The sequence below is a fragment of the Cajanus cajan genome, chromosome 11 (assembly GCF_000230855.2).
Source record: "Cajanus cajan strain Asha chromosome 11, NIPB_CcT2T_4, whole genome shotgun sequence".
Lineage (NCBI taxonomy): Eukaryota > Viridiplantae > Streptophyta > Magnoliopsida > Fabales > Fabaceae > Cajanus > Cajanus cajan.
Window position 1 is genome coordinate 9,427,003 of NC_138527.1, and position 26,480 is coordinate 9,453,482.

At 32.2% G+C, this 26,480-nt stretch overlaps 1 protein-coding gene across 1 annotated transcript; it reads left to right on the top strand.

The window, feature by feature from the left end:
* The first annotated feature begins 8,511 nt into the window (after positions 1 to 8,511).
* On the top strand, positions 8,512 to 15,709 carry LOC145953347 (heparanase-like protein 2). The gene is made up of 12 exons (XM_083067285.1): positions 8,512 to 8,524; positions 8,650 to 8,859; positions 9,635 to 9,717; positions 10,329 to 10,381; positions 12,547 to 12,601; positions 13,129 to 13,165; positions 13,421 to 13,601; positions 13,723 to 13,877; positions 14,016 to 14,249; positions 14,388 to 14,577; positions 14,674 to 14,799; positions 15,364 to 15,709. Exons 1-12 carry the CDS (start codon positions 8,512 to 8,514, stop codon positions 15,707 to 15,709), a joined length of 1,683 nt encoding a protein of 560 aa, XP_082923411.1.
* Positions 15,710 to 26,480: the final 10,771 nt, after the last annotated feature.

The following is a 26,480-nucleotide window of genomic DNA, read 5'->3' on the forward strand; positions in this document are numbered from 1 at the left end:
ATAATTAATGCATCTCCATTATATAACATCATCACATGTCAATAACAATCCATGCAATATCATCCTCACATGCTAGGTACCTATCATTAAGTTATCAACATCATAGACCACAAATTTCACATAATTCTTAACATACATCACAATATCTATGACATTCAGTTAATAATTTAACCATAACTAGAGATATACATATCCTTTCTAAGTGATACCAACTCCATTAGAATCCTAACATCAATATCTACAACTTTCATGAAGAACACAAATCCTAATAAAGTCTTTTAGGTTACCATTCAGGGCTCACAAATATTGATGTTGTGGTTCACACACAGATTGGAAGGCTCAAATTTCAACTCACATAACTTGATCAAATATTAATATTTTTAAACGAATCTTGTGTCTAAATGGTAACCCCAGATGTCTAGTTTCTAACAAAACAAACAGCACTCGAGTTGGATAACTACACAGAAAGATATCGCAAAATTACAAACGTATGTCGGGGTCCCGACGCCAGACGCCCAAAACTGGCGCTGAGCGCCCAAATCTCTGCCCAGACTCCCCTCTGTGAAATTAAACCTGCGTTTTACGAGTTTCAACAAGGTTTTTACCAATTTTCACTACTTCTACACCCCGTTGGTTCAGTTTAACTCCATTTATATTCTTCATACGTTCCAAATCAATCCATACACATCTCAAGCCTCAAAAATTGGTTTCCATTGGTTTTACAAAAAAAAATCCAAACTCTTCTTAACACATAAAATTCAAGTCATCAAATTTAAGGATAAAGAATTAACAAGAAAGCCCCAATGGAATTCAAAGACAATTCAAGAAATAAGTTCTTCCAAATGAATTAAGAATTTAGAACATCGATTGCACAGATAATCGTTCAGAATTTTAAATAGAGTTCCTTGAGGGACTTAGGGATTGCCCTCACTACCCGAACACCCTTATATTCACATATGAAGAAACCCATCTCCCCCGTACCTGGATGAGCAGAAGATGAATGGTCTTGGTGTGATCTAAGATCGTTCCTGAGTACTCTTCCTTAGAGCTCTTTGTTTCTCCTCTTTTTTTCCCTAACCCTTCAGAACGCAAATGAGGCAGATAGGGTTAACACCACCTGACTCCTTTCTTAAAATTAATCCATTGGACTGGGTCAACCCAACCCATTTTCCTTCTCTTCTAACCCACTTCTAATTTTCCTCAAAATAATTAAATAAAATAAATACATGTATATTATAAAATATTTTTTCTTTATAATAATAATATATTTCTGACCCTAAATATAATAATATAATTTCAATAACAAAATATCATATAAAATCAACCTTCTCTTAAAACATATAAATATTTATTTAAAAATGCTAATAAAAATACTTATTTAATACGTACAAAATAATTATCCAAAATAATAATTATTTAAAACGTACAAAATAATATTCCTCTATAATTATTAAAATAATTATGACCAAATACCATCTAATAATAATAATAATAACCTTTTTGAAAATTGGGGTGTTACAATACTCCCCTCCTTTAAGAAATTTCGTCCCCGAAATTTTTGTAATGGTAGACTTCTCTCTTCTTACTTTCTAATCCTTTGCAACCTCACTACCTTATTGATGTACAACTCTATCAATTTCACCAAAGGATATCTAAAGGTAAAACAAGTAAACTTGGCTAGTCTATCCACTAAAACACAAATAGAATCGATCTCTTAATTATCTCAGACAAACCTATAATTAAGGTCTATCCACTCACCATTACAGTTCCAAAATGGGACGTCTAAGTGCTACAAAATTCCAAAAGACTTCTTGCATACTAAACACGAGCATACAATTTCTCTACTCCTCTCTTCACCTTAGGCCACCATGCTTCCGCTGCACCACTCTGATACATCCTCTTAAGGTCCCGATACATCTCAGTAGCTCCTAAATGAATGTCCTTCCTCTAAAATCATCTTTCTTAATTGAAGGTTACTAAGCACCCAAATTTGTTCTTGCACCTCAAAATAACATCGATTCTACTCAAAAAAATTATCTACACTCCTACCAATCTTTTCCACTTGGTTCTCTAAGAAAGGCTCTAACTCCTAGGCTTCTCTAATCTCATCCATTAATTCACTAGTCACTTTCAACATAATCAATTCAATGCTCCTAAGGATAATCTCACACACAAAGCATAAGTCTCTAAATTCTTCAATCAAATCCAACCCTTAAATCATCATAAACGATATACCAGAGGTTATCATAATCAAGGCATCTGCTACAACATTGGTTTTACTTCTATGATCATCTCTAAAGATTAAGCACCTAAGCGTAAGTTCACTAGGTATACATATCAGATCTCTAATTTCACCACTCCATCTACACCCAAGTCAAACTCTTATCCATCACCTTATCCTATAGCCTCATATCTTGTCACCAAAATTGTGCTTCTCCAATTTCCTTCAAAATCCATTCGTTACTCAAGTCATACTTAGTCTCACACTACTAAGAGTAACCTTATAAGCCAAACTTAAATCTCTAATTTGAGCCAAAAGGATTCATCTCTCTAATCATAAGAGAAGATAAATATAAAGGTTTCCTACACAAAACATCGGTCACCACAATAGCTTTACTCAATTAACAACTAAGTTTGAAATATTAGTCCTCTAGAAATTAAACTATCTCTTTAGTCACATAATTAACTACTCAGTCAACAGATAATTAAGGCTCTAACGATCAAAAAATACTTCAAGCTTAGAATCATATACATAATGTCTCCAAATCTTAGTATAAATATTAAAGCTACTAACTCAAGGTCATAGATAAGAAAATTCCTCTCATGAATTTTCAATTGCCTAAAATCATAACCTACTACCTTTCCTTCTTGTCACAATACTCCTCCCAAACATATCTTTAGAAGCATAACTATATATCACAAAAGACTTACTAAGATCGGCCAATGCTCACACTAGCGCACTAGTCGATCTTTCCTTAAGAATTTGGAAACTACTATCACACTTACTATCTCACACAAAAATAACACTCTTCTTACTCAATATGTTCAAAGGTAATGCTATCTTAGAAAGTTACTCAATAAATATCCAACAACAATGAGCTAATCCAAGAAACTCATAACCTCGCTAATAGACTCATGTATCTCTCACTTAAGCACAACTTCTATCTTAGATAGATCTACGTTATACCTCCGCAAGAAAATTACATGGCCTAGAACACTCATCTCATACAGTCAAAAATCATACTTAGATAATCTATCCTAAATTTATCTTGGATATATCTTCACACTTAACTCTTAATATGGTGATATCACATCCTAAGATCAATCTCATTAATACACAAACATCCACTAATTGATCCATAAAGTCATCTATCCTCATATATACATACATGCATATCAAATCATATTAGAATACCTACTTTAAAATCTTCATATATACTATCCCTAAGCATATACGAATCAATCATCGTTTACACCATAAAGCATGAATCAACTTTACCACATAACATCATACAATCTTAAACAACCTCTCAATCCACCTAACATCTTAGAATCATGACAAAAATCAATTTTTATCCTTGCATTGTCTAACGATTCAAAAATATCATGACACCATACATATCCCTTCAACAATGATCAAAGAAAATGATACCTAGAGAGTTATACTCATCCAAATGATCTCAAACCTATCTCAAAAGAAATCTAAGAGAATAAGTTAAAACTCTTATGAAGACATAAAATTCTAAAAGATCCTCTTCTTAGCTAAAAATTTCAAAAACCGCAGCAGATATATTCGGCGCTTACAGCTAGACCTTTGATCACAAAAGTATCTATAACTGGAGTTCTAGACCTCCGTTTTACCTGATTCCAATTCCATTGGAAAGATAACGTCTAAGGCTACAACTTTTATGAAGATCATAAAATCTAAATCTGTCAATATGGTAGTCATAATGGCACAACAAAACTGCAGCGAAAATATCCTCTACACCAAACAGCAATAGTATATCAATATATCTAAGGCCACAAAAATACATCAACCCTTCCAAACTCACACCTCAACTTCATATTCAAGCTTCCCACTACAATCCTAAACCAAACAACTCACATATTTAGCACAACAGACTTAGAAAATAAAACTCACATGCTACCTAAACCATAAACGGTAAACATGCCAACACCAACACTCAAGGGAATTACCAACATTTCAATCTCTCATCAAGGATACTAGAACTCCAATTCTCATATACAACCTCCTTGGATTCAATCGCTACAACTATAGATTCTAGAAACTCCATTAACCGTAAACTCTCGAAAAATCAATGTCTCACCCAAATCTAAGGTCCCAATAATTTCTAGTTGATTAGCAAGGCTTCGTCCACTACTACTGGCACATATGCTTGCAATACGAGCGATACCACTCAACCACTACTTCTTACGTAAGCAAGAAGTATCAAAACAAATAAGCAATCATGAATAGCCTCAACTAAGCTATATCATGTCTTTCAGCCAAATTCTGAGAAAACAATATAAGTGTAAGCACAACACTAACAACACAAGGGAAACATCATCATCATCATCATTATCCTCATCATAAAGCAAAACATATTCCATCATTCATCTACCAAACAAGCATAGTAGACTCATAACTCACGGCCGATTGGATCGACCTGCTCTGATACCACTAAACCCTTCTACCCCATAATAGATAAGTAACAACAATAAGACTAATTCAATAAATATAATATCAAGAAGGGTCCACATATTTTAATAAAAACTCATAGGTTCACAAGTCTTGAAATAAATAGAAATAATAATAATAATAATAATAAAGTTTTACTCTTAAAAGAAAATTATCAAGGTCTCTAAAGAAAAATGAAAGGGATCCAGAATTTACAAATATAAGGTGAATATAAAACTCCTAAAAATAAGTCTCCTCAAACGACAAATAACAATTCATAACTAAAGCATCCTAAATTCATGCCCCAATGTCACATCCTATCAGAGCAGAACCCTTTCCATTTAGAACTCAACACTATGAGTGCCTTCATCTTCACCTAAAAGAAAACCACATAAAAACAGGACGGTGAGAGATAGATAACATCATATATGAACATAGAGCTACCCAATTCCCACCCCACACCGTGCACCAAAATATCATCATTAACTATAAACAACAAATACATCTCATATAATTACCAAACATCATTTTTTTTCAATCATACAAGCTTTCATACACATGCTCACTATATGCTCATACACATCTCCTCTCCAAGAGTCTCAACTTGGCACTCCGCCCAATGGGCGTACCTCGTCAATTCCCTTAGTTTTTGCTAATGCGGGCATACAGTTCTCACACCCTCCCAGGGCCGGTATGTTGCACGGTTAAACACCCAGCGGCCCGTGCAAAGGCAATCCACCCACCGTTAAACCCTCTGTGGCCAGTGAGTTGCGCAGTTAAACACCCAACGGCCCACGCATGGAATGCCTCCCATCATGGTCCCCCCTGTCTCAACCCCTCTCTGGGCCCAGGGTCCAATGCAATATAGCCACGTCTGGCTTCTCAAGCACCACACGCAACTCATAAGTCTCATGCAACTCATGCATCCCACGTAACTCATAATTAATGCATCTCCATTATATAACATCATCACATGTCAATAACAATCCATGCAATATCATCCTCACATGCTAGGTACCTATTATTAAGTTATCAACATCATAGACCACAAATTTCACATAATTCTTCACACACATCACAATATCTATGACATTCAGTTAATAATTTAACTATAACTCGAGATATACATATCCTTTCTAAGTGATCCAAACTCCATTAGAATACTAACATCAATATCTAAAACTTTCATGAAGAACACAAATCCTAATAAAGTCTTTTAGGTTACCATTCAGGGCTCACAAAAATTGATGTTGTGGTTCGCACACAGATTGGAAGACTCAAATTGAAACTCACATAACTTGATCAAATATTAATATTTTTACACGAATCTTGTGTCTAAATAGTAGCCCCAGATGTCTAGTTTCTAACAAAACAAACGGAACGCGATTTGGATAACTACACAGAAAGATATCGCAAAATTACAAACGTATGTCGGGGTCCCGACGCCCAACGCCCAAAACTGGCGCTGAGCGCCCAAATCTCTGCCCAGACTCCCCTCTGTGAAATTAAACCTGCGTTTTACGAGTTTCAACAAGGTTTTTACCAATTTTCACTACTTCTACACCCCGTTGGTTCTGTTTAACTCCATTTATATTCTTCATACGTTCCAAATCAATCCATACACATCTCAAGCCTCAAAAATTGGTTTCCATTGGTTTTACAAAAAAAAATCTAAACTCTTCTTAACACATAAAATTCAAGTCATCAAATTTAAGGATAAAGAAATAACAAGAAAGCCCCAATGGAATTCAAAGACAATTCAAGAAATAAGTTCTTCCAAATGAATTAAGAATTTAGAACATCGATTGCACAGATAATCGTTCAGAATTTTAAATAGAGTTCCTTGAGGGACTTAGGGATTGCCCGCACTACCCGAACACCCCTATATTCACATATGAAGAAACCCATCTCCCCCGTACCTGGATGAGCAGAAGATGAATGGTCTTGGTGTGATCTAAGATCGTTCCTGAGTACTCTTCCTTAGAGCTCTTTGTTTCTCCTCTTTTTTTCCCTAACCCTTCAGAACGCAAATGAGGCAGATAGGGTTAACACCACCTGACTCCTTTCTTAAAATTAATCCATTGGACTGGGTCAACCCAACCCATTTTCCTTCTCTTCTAACCCACTTCTAATTTTCCTCAAAATAATTAAATAAAATAAATACATGTATATTATAAAATATTTTTTCTCTATAATAATAATATATTTCTGACCCTAAATATAATAATATAATTTCAATAACAAAATATCATATAAAATCAACCTTCTCTTAAAACATATAAATATTTATTTAAAAATGCTAATAAAAATACTTATTTAATACGTACAAAATAATTATCCAAAATAATAATTATTTAAAACGTACAAAATAATATTCCTCTATAATTATTAAAATAATTATGACCAAATACCATCTAATAATAATAATAATAACCTTTTTGAAAATTGGGGTGTTACACCTTGGGTAAGTGATGCTACGAGGATGAGCGTGCCCCTGGCATGGTGTGGGATGAATGAGGCAATTAACTCGTATCACTTGTGTCAGATGTGGCGTGGCCTTGGCATAGTGTTAATTGTAAGATTTGTGTGGATTGTGATGGATTGATGTAATTGAGATGTGAAGATGATGAATGATTGATAAATTATGATATATATAAATTCTTGTGAATATTTCATTCAGTAAGGAGTTATGATGGATTATGTTGTGTTTTTTTTTCTTGTGTGCTTTCCATATAGATGTTTTTTTTTCTCACCGTATAATTTGTGGATGTTTTAGGTGAAGAAGATCCGGCTTTTAGTGGCATCTAGAATGCCAACCATTGAGTTATGGATGTGCTCTGATATTATGACATCGGGACAGAGGATTCTAGGATAAATTTTTATATTTATTTAGAGTTATACCTTCTCTTTTGAAAACAATTTGTAAACTCTCAAGTTTTACTTTCTAAATTTCATTTTTAATTATTTTAGTTATTTATGAAGGTTTTATGTGAACCTTTTTTACCATTGTTGAATATTTTATTCTTTAGTTAATTACAAGATTTATTTATATGTGTTGGGGTAGTAAGGGTGTCACAATAGGAACTCACGAACAATTCAAGAGCCACAAGATTAGTTCAATACACAAAATTAAAAATAAATAGCATCAATTAAAGCAATGAAGAATCATATAGAAGACAAAGGAACTCATACAAATTGAGTTTCCCCCTCGTACAATGCATTCAACAGAAAAGAGATTGGGGTCCAATCTCACTACCTCGCAATTATCCCATGTCCAAAGGGAGATTACGCACTCCCCTTTACCTCGATGAACGGTTGATGAAGGACATTGATCTCCGGGGTGTTCTCGTATGAGGTATGGATCTCCTTCCTATGAGCATATGCATAATATGAAAAATGAAAAGCGTAAATAAAATAACTCTCATAACCTACTTTTTACAAACTTAACTCACACTTAACTCTTCAGTAAAAATACTTGAACCATAGTTCTCATTTCCTTTCCATCAAATATTAACACTTATAAATAAATAATATATCAAATAAACATATTTCTCCCAACCCAAATAATTATAACAAAAAATAGGGCTGTTCAAAAAAACCAAAAAAACCACATTGAATTTAAAACCAAACCAAACTATTTAAAAAAAACCGGAACCAATTATAATAAATTGAACCGGTTTTAATTTTTAAAATGAAACTAAAAAATTGAACTTATTTTTTTAAAAAGCTTTGGTTCACTAAAACTGGAAAGCGGAACAACCCTCTCACTCACTCTATCTCGCATACGCACAACAAATAAACCACATTTCATTGCTCAGCCACGCTTTTGATAGATGGCCAGTGGAGGTAGTGGGTTTGATGCGGATTTCGAACGGAATTAACTATTTCACCTAGTAATTGAATGTGTTATTGTCGGCACGTGTATGCTATTGTATGGATGTGTGATTGTTGTAAGGTGTTTTGCGGTGCAGGGAGAGTGAACTTGATCGGGGAGCACATTGATTATGAAGGTTATTCGGTGTTGCCTATGGCTATTCGGCAAGACACAATCATGGCCATTCGGAGAAACGAGTCTGAAAAGGTTCTTAAGATCGCTAACGTGAATGGTGGAAAATATTCTGTTTGCACTTATCATGCTGATCCTCTCCAGGTGGATCCTCGAATCCTTTTGGTCAAGCACCGTATAATAATGTGAAGCTTAAAACAGCTTTAAGAAGAGGATTATTGTTACTATTATTATTTATTCGTATAAAAAATTTTACGATCAAGAGAAAGAGAGAAAAATATAAAATATTGGTGTGTAAATTGATGTATTATTAACACATATCTTCTAAGAATGTTTGTTTGCTATTCATTTTTTGTCAATCAAATTCTTCTGTTTTGTTGATATTCATTGGCTGTGTTTTTCATGCAGGAAATCGACTTGAAGAATCACAAATGGGGCCATTATTTTATTTGTGGGTGAGTTTATTTCATATTTCTCTTGTCGTTTCCTCGTTTTATTCTGAGGTATAATGGCTAGCTCAGTTAGATGTATGTGCTTTGTGTTTGTTCTCCTTAATGAACCTTGCTTAACGCTGCCAAGATGATGCAGAGTATTGGTCATTCAAACTATTAGTCCTGGTCCTAGACTAGTGCGCGTTCTGGTTACTTTATAAAAAAGAGTGCTTGCAATTTTATTTTAATGATATATTTACAATCTGTACTGTAAAATTTGAAACGATATGCTATGTATGAATGAAGGAGCGTTGAATAATATAATAGATACAGTGGTTTTGTTTTTTGGATGAAAAAGAAAGAGTGTAGAATTGTTGTTTAATTCAGTATTAATTGATAATGCAATCTGTAGTTTACCTCCAAGTGAATGTTGATCATTATCTCTGGTTTTCTATTAGAGATAACAATTTGTCTGTTGATGGCTTTAAATTAAAAGGAAAAAGGGCATCTTTTTTACAGGTTCTGGACTATCAAGCTCTGCAGCGTTTGTTTGTTCATCCACAATTGCTATTATGGCTGCTTTTGATGTGAACTTCCCAAAGGTATGCCTTTCGGGCTGGAATTCATGTGTGTGTAATAGTTTGTGGTTTATTTCTTCAAACCGGTTCAAAAACTGGTTTTATTATGAAACTGGTTTTAAACCGATTATAAACTTGTTTACTAAAGTAATTCAGTTTTAAACTGGTTTATTAAAGTGGTTTAAATAATTTATAAACCAGTTTATTTTATTAAAATGGTGTAATGCAGTTTGGTGCGGTTTTTTTAAAAAACCAAACTATGCACACCCCTAACAAAAACTAATAATTAATAATTAAAAAATATATAATACATAAAATAAATACATTTCTCCTCGTACCATTATAATTAAAATAAAATATACCAATATTCTTAGCAAAAACGAGTTTTTCTCTAAATACTTATTATTACAAAATATCATACACATTTCTCTAATAAATAGTATGCAAAACAATATTTTCAATTATTTATTATTTAATTAAAATGCTCATAATTATTAAAAGCCTATAAAATATCTCATTAAATCCTTTAATTAATCAAAATATACTATTAATAGTTTTAGAAAACTTGGGTGTTATAGTTTCAACCGAGAATGTAAAACATTTGAATTGTAGTGGAATGATTTAATTATGCCCAGGGTTCAAATGCAAATGAAGCCAAGAAGAGTGGGGTATACTTGAAGGAAGAAGGGTCAAGCTCATTTTGAGCTTTCGGTTACTTTGAGTAGTCCATTTTCTCTTTGGAAATATTTGTTTGTATATATTTTCTTTTATTTTTGGATCAAATTGTTTCTAAATTTAATTCCTTGTGATTTTCCCTCTAGGAGTGTATTTAGTATTTCAAAAGGGGTTCAACTATTGTTTCAGAGATGTGCCTATTGGGCGTGTTTGGGCCATGAGAGAGTGGATAATTTTCTTCAAGTAGTGGACCTCCACTCCCTCGTAGGATTGTCTCTCTTATAAGTTCACACAAGCCAACCAAGTCACATGTTCCACACACTAGTCACGCTTTTTGCATGTTTGCTTCTACACCTCATTTTCTACTAAGACACCATTCAAAAAGTGCAAATGGTCAATCTAAATATAACATAACAACACAACGAATAAAAATACTAAATATTTAAAAGGGAAATTTCTCCTTAACTTCTTTCATCATTGAAATTCTCCTTATGGTAAGAACATCATTCTTGCTTATCTTTCCCTTGAGAGTGGCACGCCTCACCCTCCCAATCTTCTTGATGTTTGATTTTTGGTTTCATGGAAGAAATTTGAAGGAGGTTGGAGTTGCTATGGAGAAATCCCCTACGATTCACCCTGTGAATTCAACCGTTAAGTGCCTAGACTCGGTGATTGTATTTTTCTAATAGGAACTAGACATTAATTTTTTTGTTATTTGTTTAATCTTATTTATTTAATTCATTTATCCGACTTCATGCATTTTTATGTTGAGGAAAATTCTTTTATTTATTCTCAAATCTCTCTATCTAGGAGAAGACTTCAAAGGAAACTCTAAAGCTGAAATATAATCCTAAAGAATGTCAAGAGTGCAAAAGCAAAAATTCTTCAGCATTCAAAAAGTGTAAAAGATCAATCTAAATATAACACAACAAGACAATGAATAAGAAATTGTAAAGGCCGGATCTTTATAGTCACCTATATACTAACACATGTTTATATATATCATGAGGATAACAACATAAAAATAGAGATGGTTTACCACACATGGGATAATAAGAAAGAAGAAATGGAATGTGACAAAAATAGTTGTACAATTTAAAAACTCACCAAATATGTACAAAATTTAAAAATATAGAGAGACAACCCATAAATAAAAAATGAAATGGAAAGATGATACACTTTGGGGGAATAATAAATGTTTTTTTTTATATAATTATTATAGATCAAAACTTGTAATCAATTCTAATTTAAAAATCATATGCACACTAATTTTAATTTGAAAATAAAATAATATATAAATGACAATTTTCTAAACTTCTTTTCTAAACATTCAAATTTCATCATTAAAATATATCCTAATATGAAAAATGTTTATATTGTAGTTCTAATGTGAAAATTTTTAAACATATCTAAAATTATTTATAATTGGTTTCAATGATTTTATTCCCATCTCCCAAGTATTTTGTGTTTGCTCTTAATTATTTCATTTTGCAATATCTAAAGCATTTGTTAGTATTTGTTTTATTTAATGTATGAAACAAATTGATCGAAAAAGAAAATTACAATGCCAAATAATTAGAATTGATGATAAATTAAATATGACTTTTAGGTTGATTATTATACATGTCAATCAACATACCACTTATGATTCTAATGCGGGTTGGGTCACGGTGTAAAAACAAATATTTACATCATCAACATAGAAATTAATTTCTTTGAGAGAAACGTGTTGTAAGAGAGAACAACGAATTTAATTAAAATTTAATAAGGCAATAATTAAAAGATTTTATGCTTGTGTGTTCAATCACATATTACTATATGTGTATGTATGATGAGTTTTTTTAATGTTATTGTAACAACTATCCTAAAATTCATATTTCATATATGATTTGATTTTAGGCAGCAAGTTTAATTTGTCAACATAATAATTAAGCAGTGTCAAAAAATAGTAATAATTAAGCAAGCTAGTAACAAAAATTAAAACCCTTAAATTAGTTGACTCTTTAAGTGACTATTTTTTCAAGGAAGGTAACTCATCGGGCTTATCCTAAAGTATTCCAGAACATATATACGAGAAAAACTGTTATTGAAAAAATCAACTATTAGCCAACAATTTTTGCCAATAAAGTCTCACGTGACATATGTCAAACTGAAATTTGACTTTTGATAATGAAAAAGGTTTCGTGTAAAAGACAAAATTGATATGGGAATACTGTGGCAAACAAAAATACAGGTAGATTAAAGAACAAAATGATTGAATTTCTAAAAAACTAATGACTAGATACATGATCCTTAAAAGTATTGAAGACAAGCAAAAACAGCTAATAACTTGCGTAAAAGAAGTAATTAGGTCGACTAATATTGGCAAGTAGCAAGAATATAAAATTTGCATAAATCTTGAAGACTTGGTGTGGTTTTCCATAGTTTCTTTTCAATCACTTTTCATAATGTATGTGAAAATAACTCTATGTTATGCTACTCTTTTATTATTTTCCTTATCTTCAGCAGAATATGTGAAACTCATAGTGAATGGGGTCACATCCATTGCTACGACAGATAATAATTTTGTTTGTGCAACTTTGGACTGGTGGCCTGCTAATAAGTGCAACTACAACGATTGTCCCTGGGGACAAACGGGCATTCTGAATTTGGTATTTACCATTAGGCACCAATGCACCATGTATATTTTCATCGTACATAATTTCAATAGAAAAAGAATATAACTAGTTTCCCATGTGTTTGTTGTTGCAACTTTTGCAGGACTTGAGTAACAAAGTTCTATCAAATGCAATCAAGGGTAGGTTCTATTTTTCTCAGGTCTAATCGTATGATCATTTTAAAAAGAAAAAAAACTTACAAGAAAAAGTATTGTTGGCCCTTCTAGGTTGTTTGCTTTTGTATCAATCATTTTTGGTCATCCTCGTTCTTTAGTTCAGTGGAGGCAAGATGTGACATTTTAATTGTCAAATGTCTACAGCATATATCATATGATCATGTGTAGACAATATTAGTCTATGAATTTCACATTACCTATCATTCCAAAATTTTGCAGCATTTAATCCCCTGAGGATCAGATTAGGAGGTTCAGTGGAAGATCAGATTGTTTACCAATTTGGGAAGCAAAAGAAATGCCCTCATTTCAAGAAGAGAGAAGGTGGTCTTTTTGGTTTCAGCACAGCATGCCTTCCCAAAATGAGATGGGATGAAGTACATGATTTTTTTAACAAAACTGGGTACTTGTTTAGTTTTTACCATTATTTTTTCAGCACGAGGTACTATGATATATGTTAGTAGCGTGCTACATTCAATTCTGACATGCATTTTTTTTGTTTTCTTTATTTGCGTATTTTGCAGAGTGAAATTAATTTTTGGGTTGAATGCTCTCACTGGAAAGAAAAATTCCATACAAGACAAGTTGAACTGGGTTGGAAACTGGAATCCAAAAAATGCCATAAGTCTCATGAAGTACACAATATCAAAAGGATACAAAATAGATTCATATGAATTGGGTAGCTAAATTAAATCTTCAATTAATTTTGATTCAACCTTCGATATTTGAATTACATGCATATATATCTCTACGTATGTTATTTTTTTTATTTTCTCCGATTGATCCCATGTGCATTATGATTTATGATGCTTAATAGGAAATGAGCTATGTGCTGAGGGGATAGGAGCCAGAGTAGACAGTGTTCAATATGCTAAAGACATCACTATGCTCAGACGTATAGTTAATCTACTATACCCAGATGCTTCTAGAAGGCCTAAAGTGTTAGGCCCCGGTGGTTTCTATGGTAAGGAATGGTTTCAAAGCTTCTTACTAAATGTTGGGCCTGGCGTGGTTGATGGAGTGACCCACCACATTTACAACCTTGGTGCCGGTATGTATGTGTGTGTGAGTGTATGTAGATATATTTATATTGTTTTTTCTTTTTTGTCAATAGCAATAGCATGCACTTTACTACTTAGCTCTTAGTGATTGTTTTGCTTCTAACAATATTTATTCCAAATAAATTAAGGTGTTGACAAGGATGTTATCAACAAGATTCAAGACCCATATTTCTTGAGTCAAGTTGCTGAAACTTTCAAAAATGTTGCTCAAGCAGTCAAGGAATTCACACCGTGGGCAGCACCATGGGTTGGGGAAGCTGGTGGAGCCTATAACAGTGGTAGCAAAGATGTGTCTCACACTTTTGTTAATGGGTTTTGGTCGGTCTAATATGCCAATGAATTGAGTTCTTTTTTGTTTCTTTTTCAAAATTCCGCAACTATATATGTTAAGATCTCTTAACTTAATATAAATAGGTACTTGGACCAGTTGGGCATGACATCAACCTTAAACCACAAGGTTTATTGTAGACAAACTCTAGTTGGAGGAAACTATGGTTTGCTAAACACAACAAGCTTCATTCCTAACCCGGATTATTATGGGTAAGTCGTGTTTCATTTGTGTGGGAGAGGCACTCGCTACTAATGAATGTCTAATTCATTTAAAACTTACCCTAGCATGCACAACCAACATTCTTTATCTGTTATATTTCTAAGTTAATATTCTACAAAAATTTATCAAACAACCTAAGTGATCAAGACTTAATTATGGATTAACATGTCATTCTAATCAAAACGTATTTTGATCAATTAGAGCGCTTTTATGGCATCGACTTATGGGAAGCAAAGTGCTTTCGGTTTCCCACGAAGGATCACCATTTTTGCGTGCATACGCTCATTGCTCAAAGAAAGGGGTAAGCTCATTTATCTCAAAATGTCTTTTTTTTCTTTTTTTCTCCCCTTATTTTGTCTTCACAAAAAAAAACTATTCATATAGAGGTTAACAACACCATTCTATAGAAAAATAATTAGCATATCATAAAGTGTTACAATTATTTGGGAAAAAGTAATTATATAGATTAAATCAAACAAGTTTCTATAACGTCTAAAGACAATGTGTGCCATTTGTTCTTAATCTTATTTCTCTTTCTAATTAATCACTACTAGTTGCTTTCCTTACTCTCAGCCTGGAATCACTGTGCTACTCATAAACATGTCCAATTCCACTACTTTCAATGTATCCCTCGTTGATGACATGAATTTGGATCCCGTCTTGGAGACGATACCAGGAAAAGTACCAACGACTACTAGGGAAGAATACCATCTGACACCCAAAGATGGAAACATTCGAAGTGATGTGGTATTATTGAATGGAACTCCACTACAATTGACAAATTCACTAGACATACCAGAAATGAAACCACGGTTGGTTGATGCTTCTTCTCCAATCAAAGCAGACCCTGACTCAATTGTATTTGTCTATACCAAGAGCTTCAATGCACCAACATGTTGATAGCAAGTACAAACTGTTAATTAGAAACTTACAATACAAGAATTTATACATATCTATAGTTTCATTGTTCCAACACATACACATGATATCAATCTGCAATATGACAATAAAATATTAAAATGTTAGTGTGGGAAACTATTTCTAATTCTAATTACTAGAACATTAATAAAATTTTAATGAAAAATTCGTAGTTGATTTATTAGAATGATTACACATTTATATTTGTATATACCAAGAACTTCAATGCACCAGCATGTGGATAATAAGCACAAAATGTTAATTAGCAACATACAAGACAACAATTTGTACATATTTAGAACTTTACTGTTTCATCACGTCCACATAATATTAATCAACAATGTTGGTAACTAATTTGTATTCTAAATTTTATTGACCAATCCGTAGTTGATTTATTAGAATGATTATGCAATTTATATAACTGTTGTATTATATTATTTGAGAGGTTTTATTAAAGATTTAGAATATTATAGAGAAAAATAAATTAGTTTTTTTTTTAAATTCAATTAAAAAATAATGTTGAAATGCCTGCTAAAAGTAAAATCCCATTTTTCACAAAATAAATAAAATATTTCTTGATAAAATAATTATAGTTTCTAACGTAATTAATTAAATTAATTGGGTTAGTAACATAATTAAAATATTTATTAAATAAAATAAAAAAGGCTATAGAGGATAAAAAGACTATTGGGTTGGACTATGTGACCAATTAACCTAAAAGCTTATTAAAAACAAAAAAATAAGGGTTAGGTATTTTCTTACGTGTCATTCTAAACCGTAAAAGCACATGAAATTGGGGATAAGAAAAGGCCAGGACAAGCAAGGCAGGCAAACACGAAGTTTATTAAATTAAAGCCCAAGTTTGGTCTATTATTTGTCATAGACTTTTTTTATAAGCCTAGCCTGACTCTTTTAAAAGCATGGTATGACCTATTAGCCTATTTAATATCCTATCTTACGTTATCTACGTTAAATAAGCCAGTAAACGCAAATTTAAATAAGTCAACAAATCTATTTTTCAATACTAGTGCATGTGTTTTTTGAATTTGCATGATAAAAAATAATTAGTTTAAATTGTTATTATTAAAATTTAGAGTTTAAAATAAAATTAATAAATTCACATAAGAGGGAATACTCAAGCATTATTATGTTCATTAACATGCACTCAGGTAGAGTGAGATGAAAGAAGAGAGTCTTATTTTTTTGAAAAAAAATCTAAATAGCCAGCAATGACGATGAAGGAAAAAAGTAGACAAAGATTTAGCTGCTAAAATTTTCTATTTTCTATTTCTTGATTTCATTTTTGTGACACCTTCTATCTCGCGAATAAATAAAACTGAATACAAGACTCTTTCATAAATAAAATCTAACGTGTTCAACATAGAAGGTATCACATTTTTAACCAAACAAAACCAACTGAAATCTCAATTAAATCCACTACAACAAAACAAACAATTATCTTAAAACTTGACAAAAAAAGATAATCTCTCTCTACGTCCCGATATCACATCGTATCAGAGCAGAAACCCAACTACAAGGACCAGGTCACACCAACAACATCCTTAACCTCATGATGTAAATCACTTACAAGAACATATAATAGAGATAACACAAAACAAGGAGAGTGAGAAACATCTCACCTGGCTCACGAGGTAGAATATAATTGGATAACCAAACACAATAAAAAAGTAAAAATATATATCATAACAGATTACAGAAAAAGATATTGATACAACAAAATACAATTCAACTAATAATAAATAAATCATATAACCAATATAATTCATCACATAAATTCACTTGTATACATGTACATATGATTCAATTGACATGGACCTCATAATGCATATGCATTTAGCACTAATAAAATCAATTGTCAATTATTGCCCAAATGCTCATGATTGTCATTTTTTGCTTGAAGGTGTGACACCCTCTACCCCAACATACATATACAGTAATTATAAAAAAATATATAATTTTACATCAATAAAAATCAAATTTCCAACTACGTAAGGGTAAAGAGTTCACATTCATAAACTTAATCCAAATAACATGACGGTAAAATTACAAAGAAATAAAACTAAATTTTCCAAAATAATTTAATAAGAACATCTTAAACTAATCCTATCTATGTCCCGATGTCACATGTCCTATCAGAGCAAAACCCAACATAGAAGCCTAAATTTCATCACCAACATCCTCAGCCTCACACTGATGATCACCTGTATAATAGTCACAGCAAGATACATCCCATGCACACAATGGGCGAGACTGGGACTTCCAAACCGAGCTATCCCCAAGGACTAATCCCCAAAGCTTTTACACTAGGGGGCCTTCTCTGGCGGTGTATTCCATATCGTACCCTTAAAACACTTATGAAAATGATGCATGTCAATCACGACTCTATGCATTCTCATATCACATTATCATTTCCCATGGTCATATCACATCATCGCATTTCGTCATCATATTTCATTATCACATTTCATATCCCATGTCTCAATCACATTTCACTTTACATCATCATATTCACAAAGCCTCCACAGAGCACTTTAATTTATATCAAAACTCGTTTATTTATAAAATTAAATACATATTTTTACATCTCATCAAACAAGGAATATAACAGAAAAATCAGAAATCAAAACAGAAAATATTTCATATTTTGCCTATTTCTCATAGGGTTTCCCGCAGGAACCCATAGAGCACTCTAGATCATATTAAAACATATTTATTTTCAAAATTAACCACATACTCATGCATCACATCCAACAAAGAACACAACAAAGTAATCAGAAGGCAAAATAGAAAACATTCATATTTTGCTCGTTTTCTCATAGGGTTTCCCATAGGAACCAATAGAGATCTCAAGTCATACAATTAATTGCATATAAGAAAAATAATAAGCAAAACAGATACAATTGGGAGAAACCCCTCATACATGAGCATACATAAAAATATAGCAAACACAGGATTGGGGACCAATCCCACTACCCAGCATACAATCCCACACCCAGAGCGAGGTTTCTCACTCCCCCCTTACCAGGATGAGCAGAAGACAAAGGTGTGATCTAAGGTCGTTCCTGAGTACTCTTCCTTAGAGCTCTTTGTTTCTCGTTTTTTTTTCCTAACCCTTCAGAACGCAAATGAGGTAGATAGGGTTAACGCTACCTGACTCCTTAAAATTAATCCATTGGGCTGGGTCAACCCAACCCATTTTCCTTCTCTTCTAACCCACTTCTCTTTTTCCTCAAAATAATTAAATAAAATAAATACATGTATATTATAAAATATTTTTCCTCTATAATAATATTATATTTCTGACCCAAAATATAATGGCTAAAACACTAATTTGGTCCCTTATATTAATTGTTTGTTTCAATTTAGTCCCATTTTAATTTTTGGTTTCAATTTGGTCTCAAACTAATTAATTGGTTTCAATTTAGTCCCAAATTAATTAATTGGTTTCAATGTGGGACTTCCGTCTAAATTATTTAAACGGAGTTAACTTTTAACCACGTGCATGCCACGTAGATGCATACGTGGATGCCACATGGATGCCAAATTTTTTTAAAACACCTGGACCCAGAACGGCCCATTCTGAAACCGGAACGGGTCGTTCTGGTTGCACTTTTGGTGTTTAGTTTTGCATCCGGAACGGCCCGTTCCAGGTGCAAAATTAACACACAAAAAGTGCATCAGAACGGGGCGTTCTGGTTTCAGAACGCCAGTTCTGGTTTCAGAACGGTCCGTTCCAAAACTGAGAATAGTGCCTTCATTGTATTTTTTGGTAATTATGCAATTTTGATCCCTAAGGTTTTAATTGAGTAATTTCAGTCTTTAAAAGATTATAGTTGTGTAATTTTAGTCTCACCATTTTTAATTGAATAATTTTAATCTCTCAAATATCATGATTGTGCAATTTTAGTCTTTCTTATTAAAAATATAATAATTTTAAAATTTTAATATATATATATATATAATGTTTTAAAACTATATAATTGTTTGCTTATTTAAATTAACATATATTATAATTTTTTGTAATGTATCAAATGATATATATTTATTATTACTAAATAAATAAAATTTATATATTATTAATATTTTAATATTATTAATAAATTAATATCAATAATAATTTTCCTATATTTATAAATAAACTAATAATTTGATAAATATATATTAATATATATTAATATATTTTTACAAAAATATAAATATATAAGATCAGATATATATTTCTAATTAATATACTTATATTTTTGTAAAAGTATATTAGTTTATCTATAAATATATTAATAATATTATTGATATAATATCAAAAATTATAACATATGTTAATTTGAATAGATAAATAATTGTTTAATTTTAAAACATTATATATATATGTTGGATATCAGTACATATCAATCAGAATCTGTTGGAAATCAGCATATATCAATCAGAATATTCAATTCTGATTTGTAAAGATTTAATGTTAATAAGATCAATTTTATTTCCCCTCCTTTAATTATTTAGATACAGCATTTATAGGGAGAATTATTTCCCAGATTTTTAGGGATAGATTAGTGTGTAGATTTATTCCCTTGTATTCTATTTATACCACTTTTGTATTTTTCCCAAATCAGAGAAATATACATTATATTTTTCCGCAATATATATATATATATATATATATATATATATATATATATATTAAAATTATTAATTTTTAATGGGAGAAACTAAAATCGTAATGTTATGATATTCTTTATTAATTTTATTAAAAAATATAATAATTTTGAAAAGTATTTTTTTATGGTAAAAATTTTAAAATTACTTATTTTATTAAAATATTTATTTTATTAGATATAACAACATAATTAAAATATAATTAATAATATATATTTTGTAAAATTATTAATATATTATATTTTTTTAAAAAAAGTTAAAATCGGAACGGCCCGTTCTAAAACCAGAACGGGCCGTTCTGGTTTCACTTTTTGTGTGTTAATTTTGCATTTGGAACGGGCCGTTCTGAATGCAAAATTCATACACCAAAAAAGAAACCAGAACAGCCCGTTCCGGTTTCAGAACGGGCCGTTCTGGGTCCAGGTATTTTAAAAAAAATTGTCATCCACGTGGCATCCACATGGCATCCACGTGGTATCCACGTATGCATCTACGTGGCATCCACGTGGACAAAAGTTAACTCCGTTTAAATAATTTGGACAGAAGTCCCAAATTGAAACCAATTAATTTTTAAGGGACCAAATTGAAACCAATTAATTAGTTTGGGACCAAATTGAAACCAAAAATAAAAGTGGGACTAAATTGAAACAAACAATTATTATAAGGGACCAAATTAGTGTTTTAGCCAAATATAATAATATAATTTCAATAACAAAATATCATATAAAATCAACCTTCTCTTAAAACATATAAATATTTATTTAAATATGCTAATAAAAAATACTTATTTAATACGTACAAAATAATTGTCCAAAACAATAATTATTTAAAACGTACAAAATAATATTCTTCTATAATTATTAAAATAATTATGACCAAATATCATATAATAAAATAATTATTATTATAATAATAATAATAACTTTATTGAAAACTGGGGTGTTACAGAAGGCCACCACCCGAAGGCTAAGTCTCAATTAAGCGTACGATGCATGTCGAACAGGACTCACAACATTATCATATTATAATAATATGCATCATAAATGCATGTCAATTTACTTTCACTATAGCCTCATCTATATACAAAGGAAAAACCTCATTCACTTTATCAAGATATCGATATAAATACTCAAACAATTTATCGTTTAATGATTTGTTGTACACATTTCATTTACAACATTCAATTGTCATAACTTCACATTTCATATTCAATCATCTCAAACAATTAGTACAAGAATCATTCCTTGGACAAGATAACCAACACATAATACATTGTATCACACAAGAGTCATAAGTTCACATTTCAAACACACATTTACATACATTAGCTCGATACACCTCAAGTCATTAACAATCAAATCACATCATAAATATTCACAATTATTCTCTTTCATGATTTCTCTTTCCTAAATATTGTTATAGGTACTCAAATTATTCATAAGATCAAACACCTAAACAGTAAAGTTATTCATTATCGTCTTTCACACACTATATTTTCATAACTTAATCTTCTATGACATTGTGTTGTCTAAACACCTTATCTACAGACATACATATGGTATCAATTTGATATTAATGTTCCTTGAAATATAAGGCAATTTTGTACAACTTCTATGCTTATATTAAGAGCTAGTTCTACCATCAACTATTTTTAAAAATTACAAAATCTCAACATTTCAACCTAAATCTGACAGCCTGACCTCCTCTCACTAACTTGAACATAACTCGAGTTCTAGACCTCCTTTTTAAGTTATTCCAATGGTATTTGAAAGCTTATATCCAAGTATACAACTTTCATGTAGATTAGAAATCCTAATTATTTCATTCATGTCTACTCTAAAGGCTTATAATATACACATGTTACATTTCGCCTACAGAATATGAGGTTCATCTTTTAACTCACATAACTCGATCATTCCTTAACATTTTTAGATGATTCTTGAGTCTAAACTATAGCCCAAATATCTAATTTCTAACCCAACACCAAAAACTCAATTTTAGTAATCACACACAAAGAAATCCCATCAATATCAAAGTATAATCATACAAGAATTCGGAACAAGGCACAACTAATACCCAAACTCTCTTCTCATTTCCAATAGGTAAAAACATAAATTAAAGCCTAATATTAGTTTATTATACCCTCAATTACTCAAATCCAACCTTAATTTCATATATTCGAGCATATAACATCAATCTTCACTTTTCTCTATAAGCAATGGTTACTTATAGGAACTACATGCATTCACAAGTTCTCAAACAATTTAAATTACATGAAATAAATTATATGTATAGTTCAAACATGACATATAATGCACATAATTACATAGTTATTAAACTTTTCATTCAATCACCAAAAATACATTCTCTTAGGGTTCCCATAGGTGTAACAACCCAATTTCCACTAGGTCAAGAGCCCAATTAAGGTGGTTTAGTAGCACGGAACAGGCCATTCCAAATTACTAAATAGACCTACTTTTGGGAGCCGGAACGGGCCGTTCCGGATTTGGAACGGCCCGTTCAAAACCATAAAATTTGTCTATGATTCTTAGTTGGGAACGGGCCGTTCCGGACTTCAGATATGGCCTTTGAACCTTATTTGAGAACAGGCCGTTTCAAAATATGACCGTTGAGAGTTTTAATGCAAACCCCAGAAGGGGCCGTTCTGGATGTGAATTTTACACATGACGTGAGATTTCAGAACGGGCCGTTCCGGATTTGAAACGAGCCGTTTCGGATTTGAAACGGGCCGTTTCGCGAATCCTGATGCCTATAAATTGAGTGCTCTCGCACTCCTAAAATCATATTTTTCAGTTCTGACTTCTTTTAGTTCTGACTTCTTTCTTCTACATTCTCTTCTTTCCCTTCTACACTCTCTGAAGATTGAGGGGCACTTAGAGGAGGAGATCAAGAGATCTCTGTTTTGGTTTCAACTGCTGTTTATCCGGGTACGGGGGAAAAGGGGATTATTTATATGTAGAGTTACATGAGGGAATTGGGTAGAGGAAGAGTCCCTTATGATTATGAGTAATTTTATAATTATTTCTATTTGGAGAATTATTGGTCTTATGTGATTCTGTATGTATTTAGGATTACGAATATATGATTTATTTGTAAAAATGATGCTCTGGGAGAGAGAACGAAATTATAGAAAAGTGCCTGTAAGTTAGGTTTTGGAAAAATTAGATTATTTCTGTTTGAGGAATTAATGATACCATTAGATTCTGTATGTGTTGATTATTTTATTAATTTATGAATGTTATTATTATGTTAATTGATAAGAATTGATGATCTAGATGTGAATTGCTTGAGGGGTGTGTAAACCCTTATTTTTGTTGGATTTATCTGTTGTGTATGTGATATGGAATTGTGTATGTAATATGGAATTGAGATATGAGATGAGATGCTGTGTGGATATGATTATGATTGTGATTGTGGTACCTCACACTAATGACCAGGGATGAGACGAACCTTGAGTAGTGATGCTTCAAGGACGAGCGTGCCCCTGGCATAGTGTGGGATGAGTGAGGCAATTAACACGCATCACTTATGTCAAATATGGCAGCCCTGTCATAGGGTTAATTGCAAGACTTGTGTGGATTGGAATGTGACTGTGGTTCCTCACACTAATGAACAGGGATGAGACGAACCTTGTGTGACACCCTTCTACCCCATAATAGATAAGTAACAACAATAAGAATAATTCAATAAATATAACATCAAGAAGGGTCCACATATTTTAATAAAAACTCATAGGTTCACAAGTCTTGAAATAAATAGAAATAATAATAATAATAATAATAAAGTTTTACTCTTAAAAGAAAATTATCAAGGTCTCTAAAGAAAAATGAAAGGGATCCAGAATTTACAAATATAAGGTGAATATAAAACTCCTAAAAATAAGTCTCCTCAAACGACAAATAACAATTCATAACTAAAGCATCCTAAATTCATGCCCCAATGTCACATCCTATCAGAGCAGAACCCTTTCCATTTAGAACTCAACACTATGAGTGCCTTCATCTTCACCTAAAAGAAAACCACATAAAAACAAGACGGTGAGAGATAGATAACATCATATATGAACATAGAGCTACCCAATTCCCACCCCACACCGTGCACCAAAATATCATCATTAACTATAAACAACAAATACATCTCATATAATTACCAAACATCATTTTTTTTCAATCATACAAGCTTTCATACACATGCTCACTATATGCTCATACACATCTCCTCTCCTAAGAGTCTCAACTTGGCACTCCGCACAATGGGCGTACCTCGTCAATTCCCTTAGTTGTTGCCAATGCGGGCATACCGTTCTCACACCCTCCCAGGGCCGGTATGTTGCACGGTTAAACACCCAGCGGCCCGTGCAAAGGCAATCCACCCACCGTTAAACCCTCTGTGGCCAGTGAGCTGCGCAGTTAAACACCCAACGGCCCACGCATGGAATGCCTACCGTCATGGTCCCCCCTGTCTCAACCCCTCTCTGGGCCCAGGGTCCAATGCAATATAGCCACGTCTGGCTTCTCAAGCACCACACGCAACTCATAAGTCTCATGCAACTCATGCATCCCACGTAACTCATAATTAATGCATCTCCATTATATAACAACATCACATGTCAATAACAATCCATGCAATATCATCCTCACATGCTAGGTACCTATCATTAAGTTATCAACATCATAGACCACAAATTTCACATAATTCTTCACACACATCACAATATCTATGACATTCAGTTAAAAATTTAACCATAACTCGAGATATACATATCCTTTCTAAGTGATCCCAACTCCATTAGAATCCTAACATCAATATCTACAACTTTCATGAAGAACACAAATCCTAATAAAGTCGTTTAGGTTACCATTTAGGGCTCACAAATATTGATGTTGTGGTTCGCACACAGATTGGAAGGCTCAAATTGCAACTCACATAACTTGATCAAATATTAATATTTTTACACGATTCTTGTGTCTAAATGGTAGCCCCAGATGTCTAGTGTCTAACAAAACAAACGGAACTCGATTTGGATAACTACACAGAAAGATTTCGCAAAATTATAAACGTATGTCGGGGTCCCGACGCCAGACGCCCAAAACTGGCGCTGAGCGCCCAAATCTCTGCCCAGACTCCCCTCTGTGAAATTAAACCTGCGTTTTACGAGTTTCAACAAGGTTTTTACCAATTTTCACTACTTCTACACCCCGTTGGTTCAGTTTAACTCCATTTATATTCTTCATACGTTCCAAATCAATCCATACACATCTCAAGCCTCAAAAATTGGTTTCCGTTGGTTTTACAAAAAAAAATCCAAACTCTTCTTAACACATAAAATTCAAGTCATCAAATTTAAGGATAAAGAATTAACAAGAAAGCCCCAATGGAATTCAAAGACAATTCAAGAAATAAGTTCTTCCAAATGAATTAAGAATTTAGAACATCGATTGCACAGATAATCGTTCAGAATTTTAAATAGAGTTCCTTGAGGGACTTAGGGATTGCCCTCACTACCCGAACACCCTTATATTCACATATGAAGAAACCCATCTCCCCCGTACCTGGATGAGCAGAAGATGAATGGTCTTGGTGTGATCTAAGATCGTTCCTGAGTACTCTTCCTTAGAGCTCTTTGTTTCTCCTCTTTTTTTCCCTAACCCTTCAGAACGCAAATGAGGCAGATAGGGTTAACACCACCTGACTCCTTTCTTAAAATTAATCCATTGGACTGGGTCAACCCAACCCATTTTCCTTCTCTTCTAACCCACTTCTAATTTTCCTCAAAATAATTAAATAAAATAAACACATGTATATTATAAAATATTTTTTCTCTATAATAATAATATATTTCTGACCCTAAATATAATAATATAATTTCAATAACAAAATATCATATAAAATCAACCTTCTCTTAAACACATATAAATATTTATTTAAAAATGCTAATAAAAATACTTATTTAATACGTACAAAATAATTATCCAAAATAATAATTATTTAAAACGTACAAAATAATATTCCTCTATAATTATTAAAATAATTATGACCAAATACCATCTAATAATAATAA

Bases quoted from the DNA above. Each gene is read 5' to 3' on its own strand.
- LOC145953347 (XM_083067285.1), top strand. The intron at 12,602-13,128 runs GTAGATTAAAGA...CAACTTTTGCAG, and splicing joins TGTGGCAAACAAAAATACAG to GACTTGAGTAACAAAGTTCT. The intron at 13,166-13,420 runs GTAGGTTCTATT...AAAATTTTGCAG, and splicing joins TCTATCAAATGCAATCAAGG to CATTTAATCCCCTGAGGATC.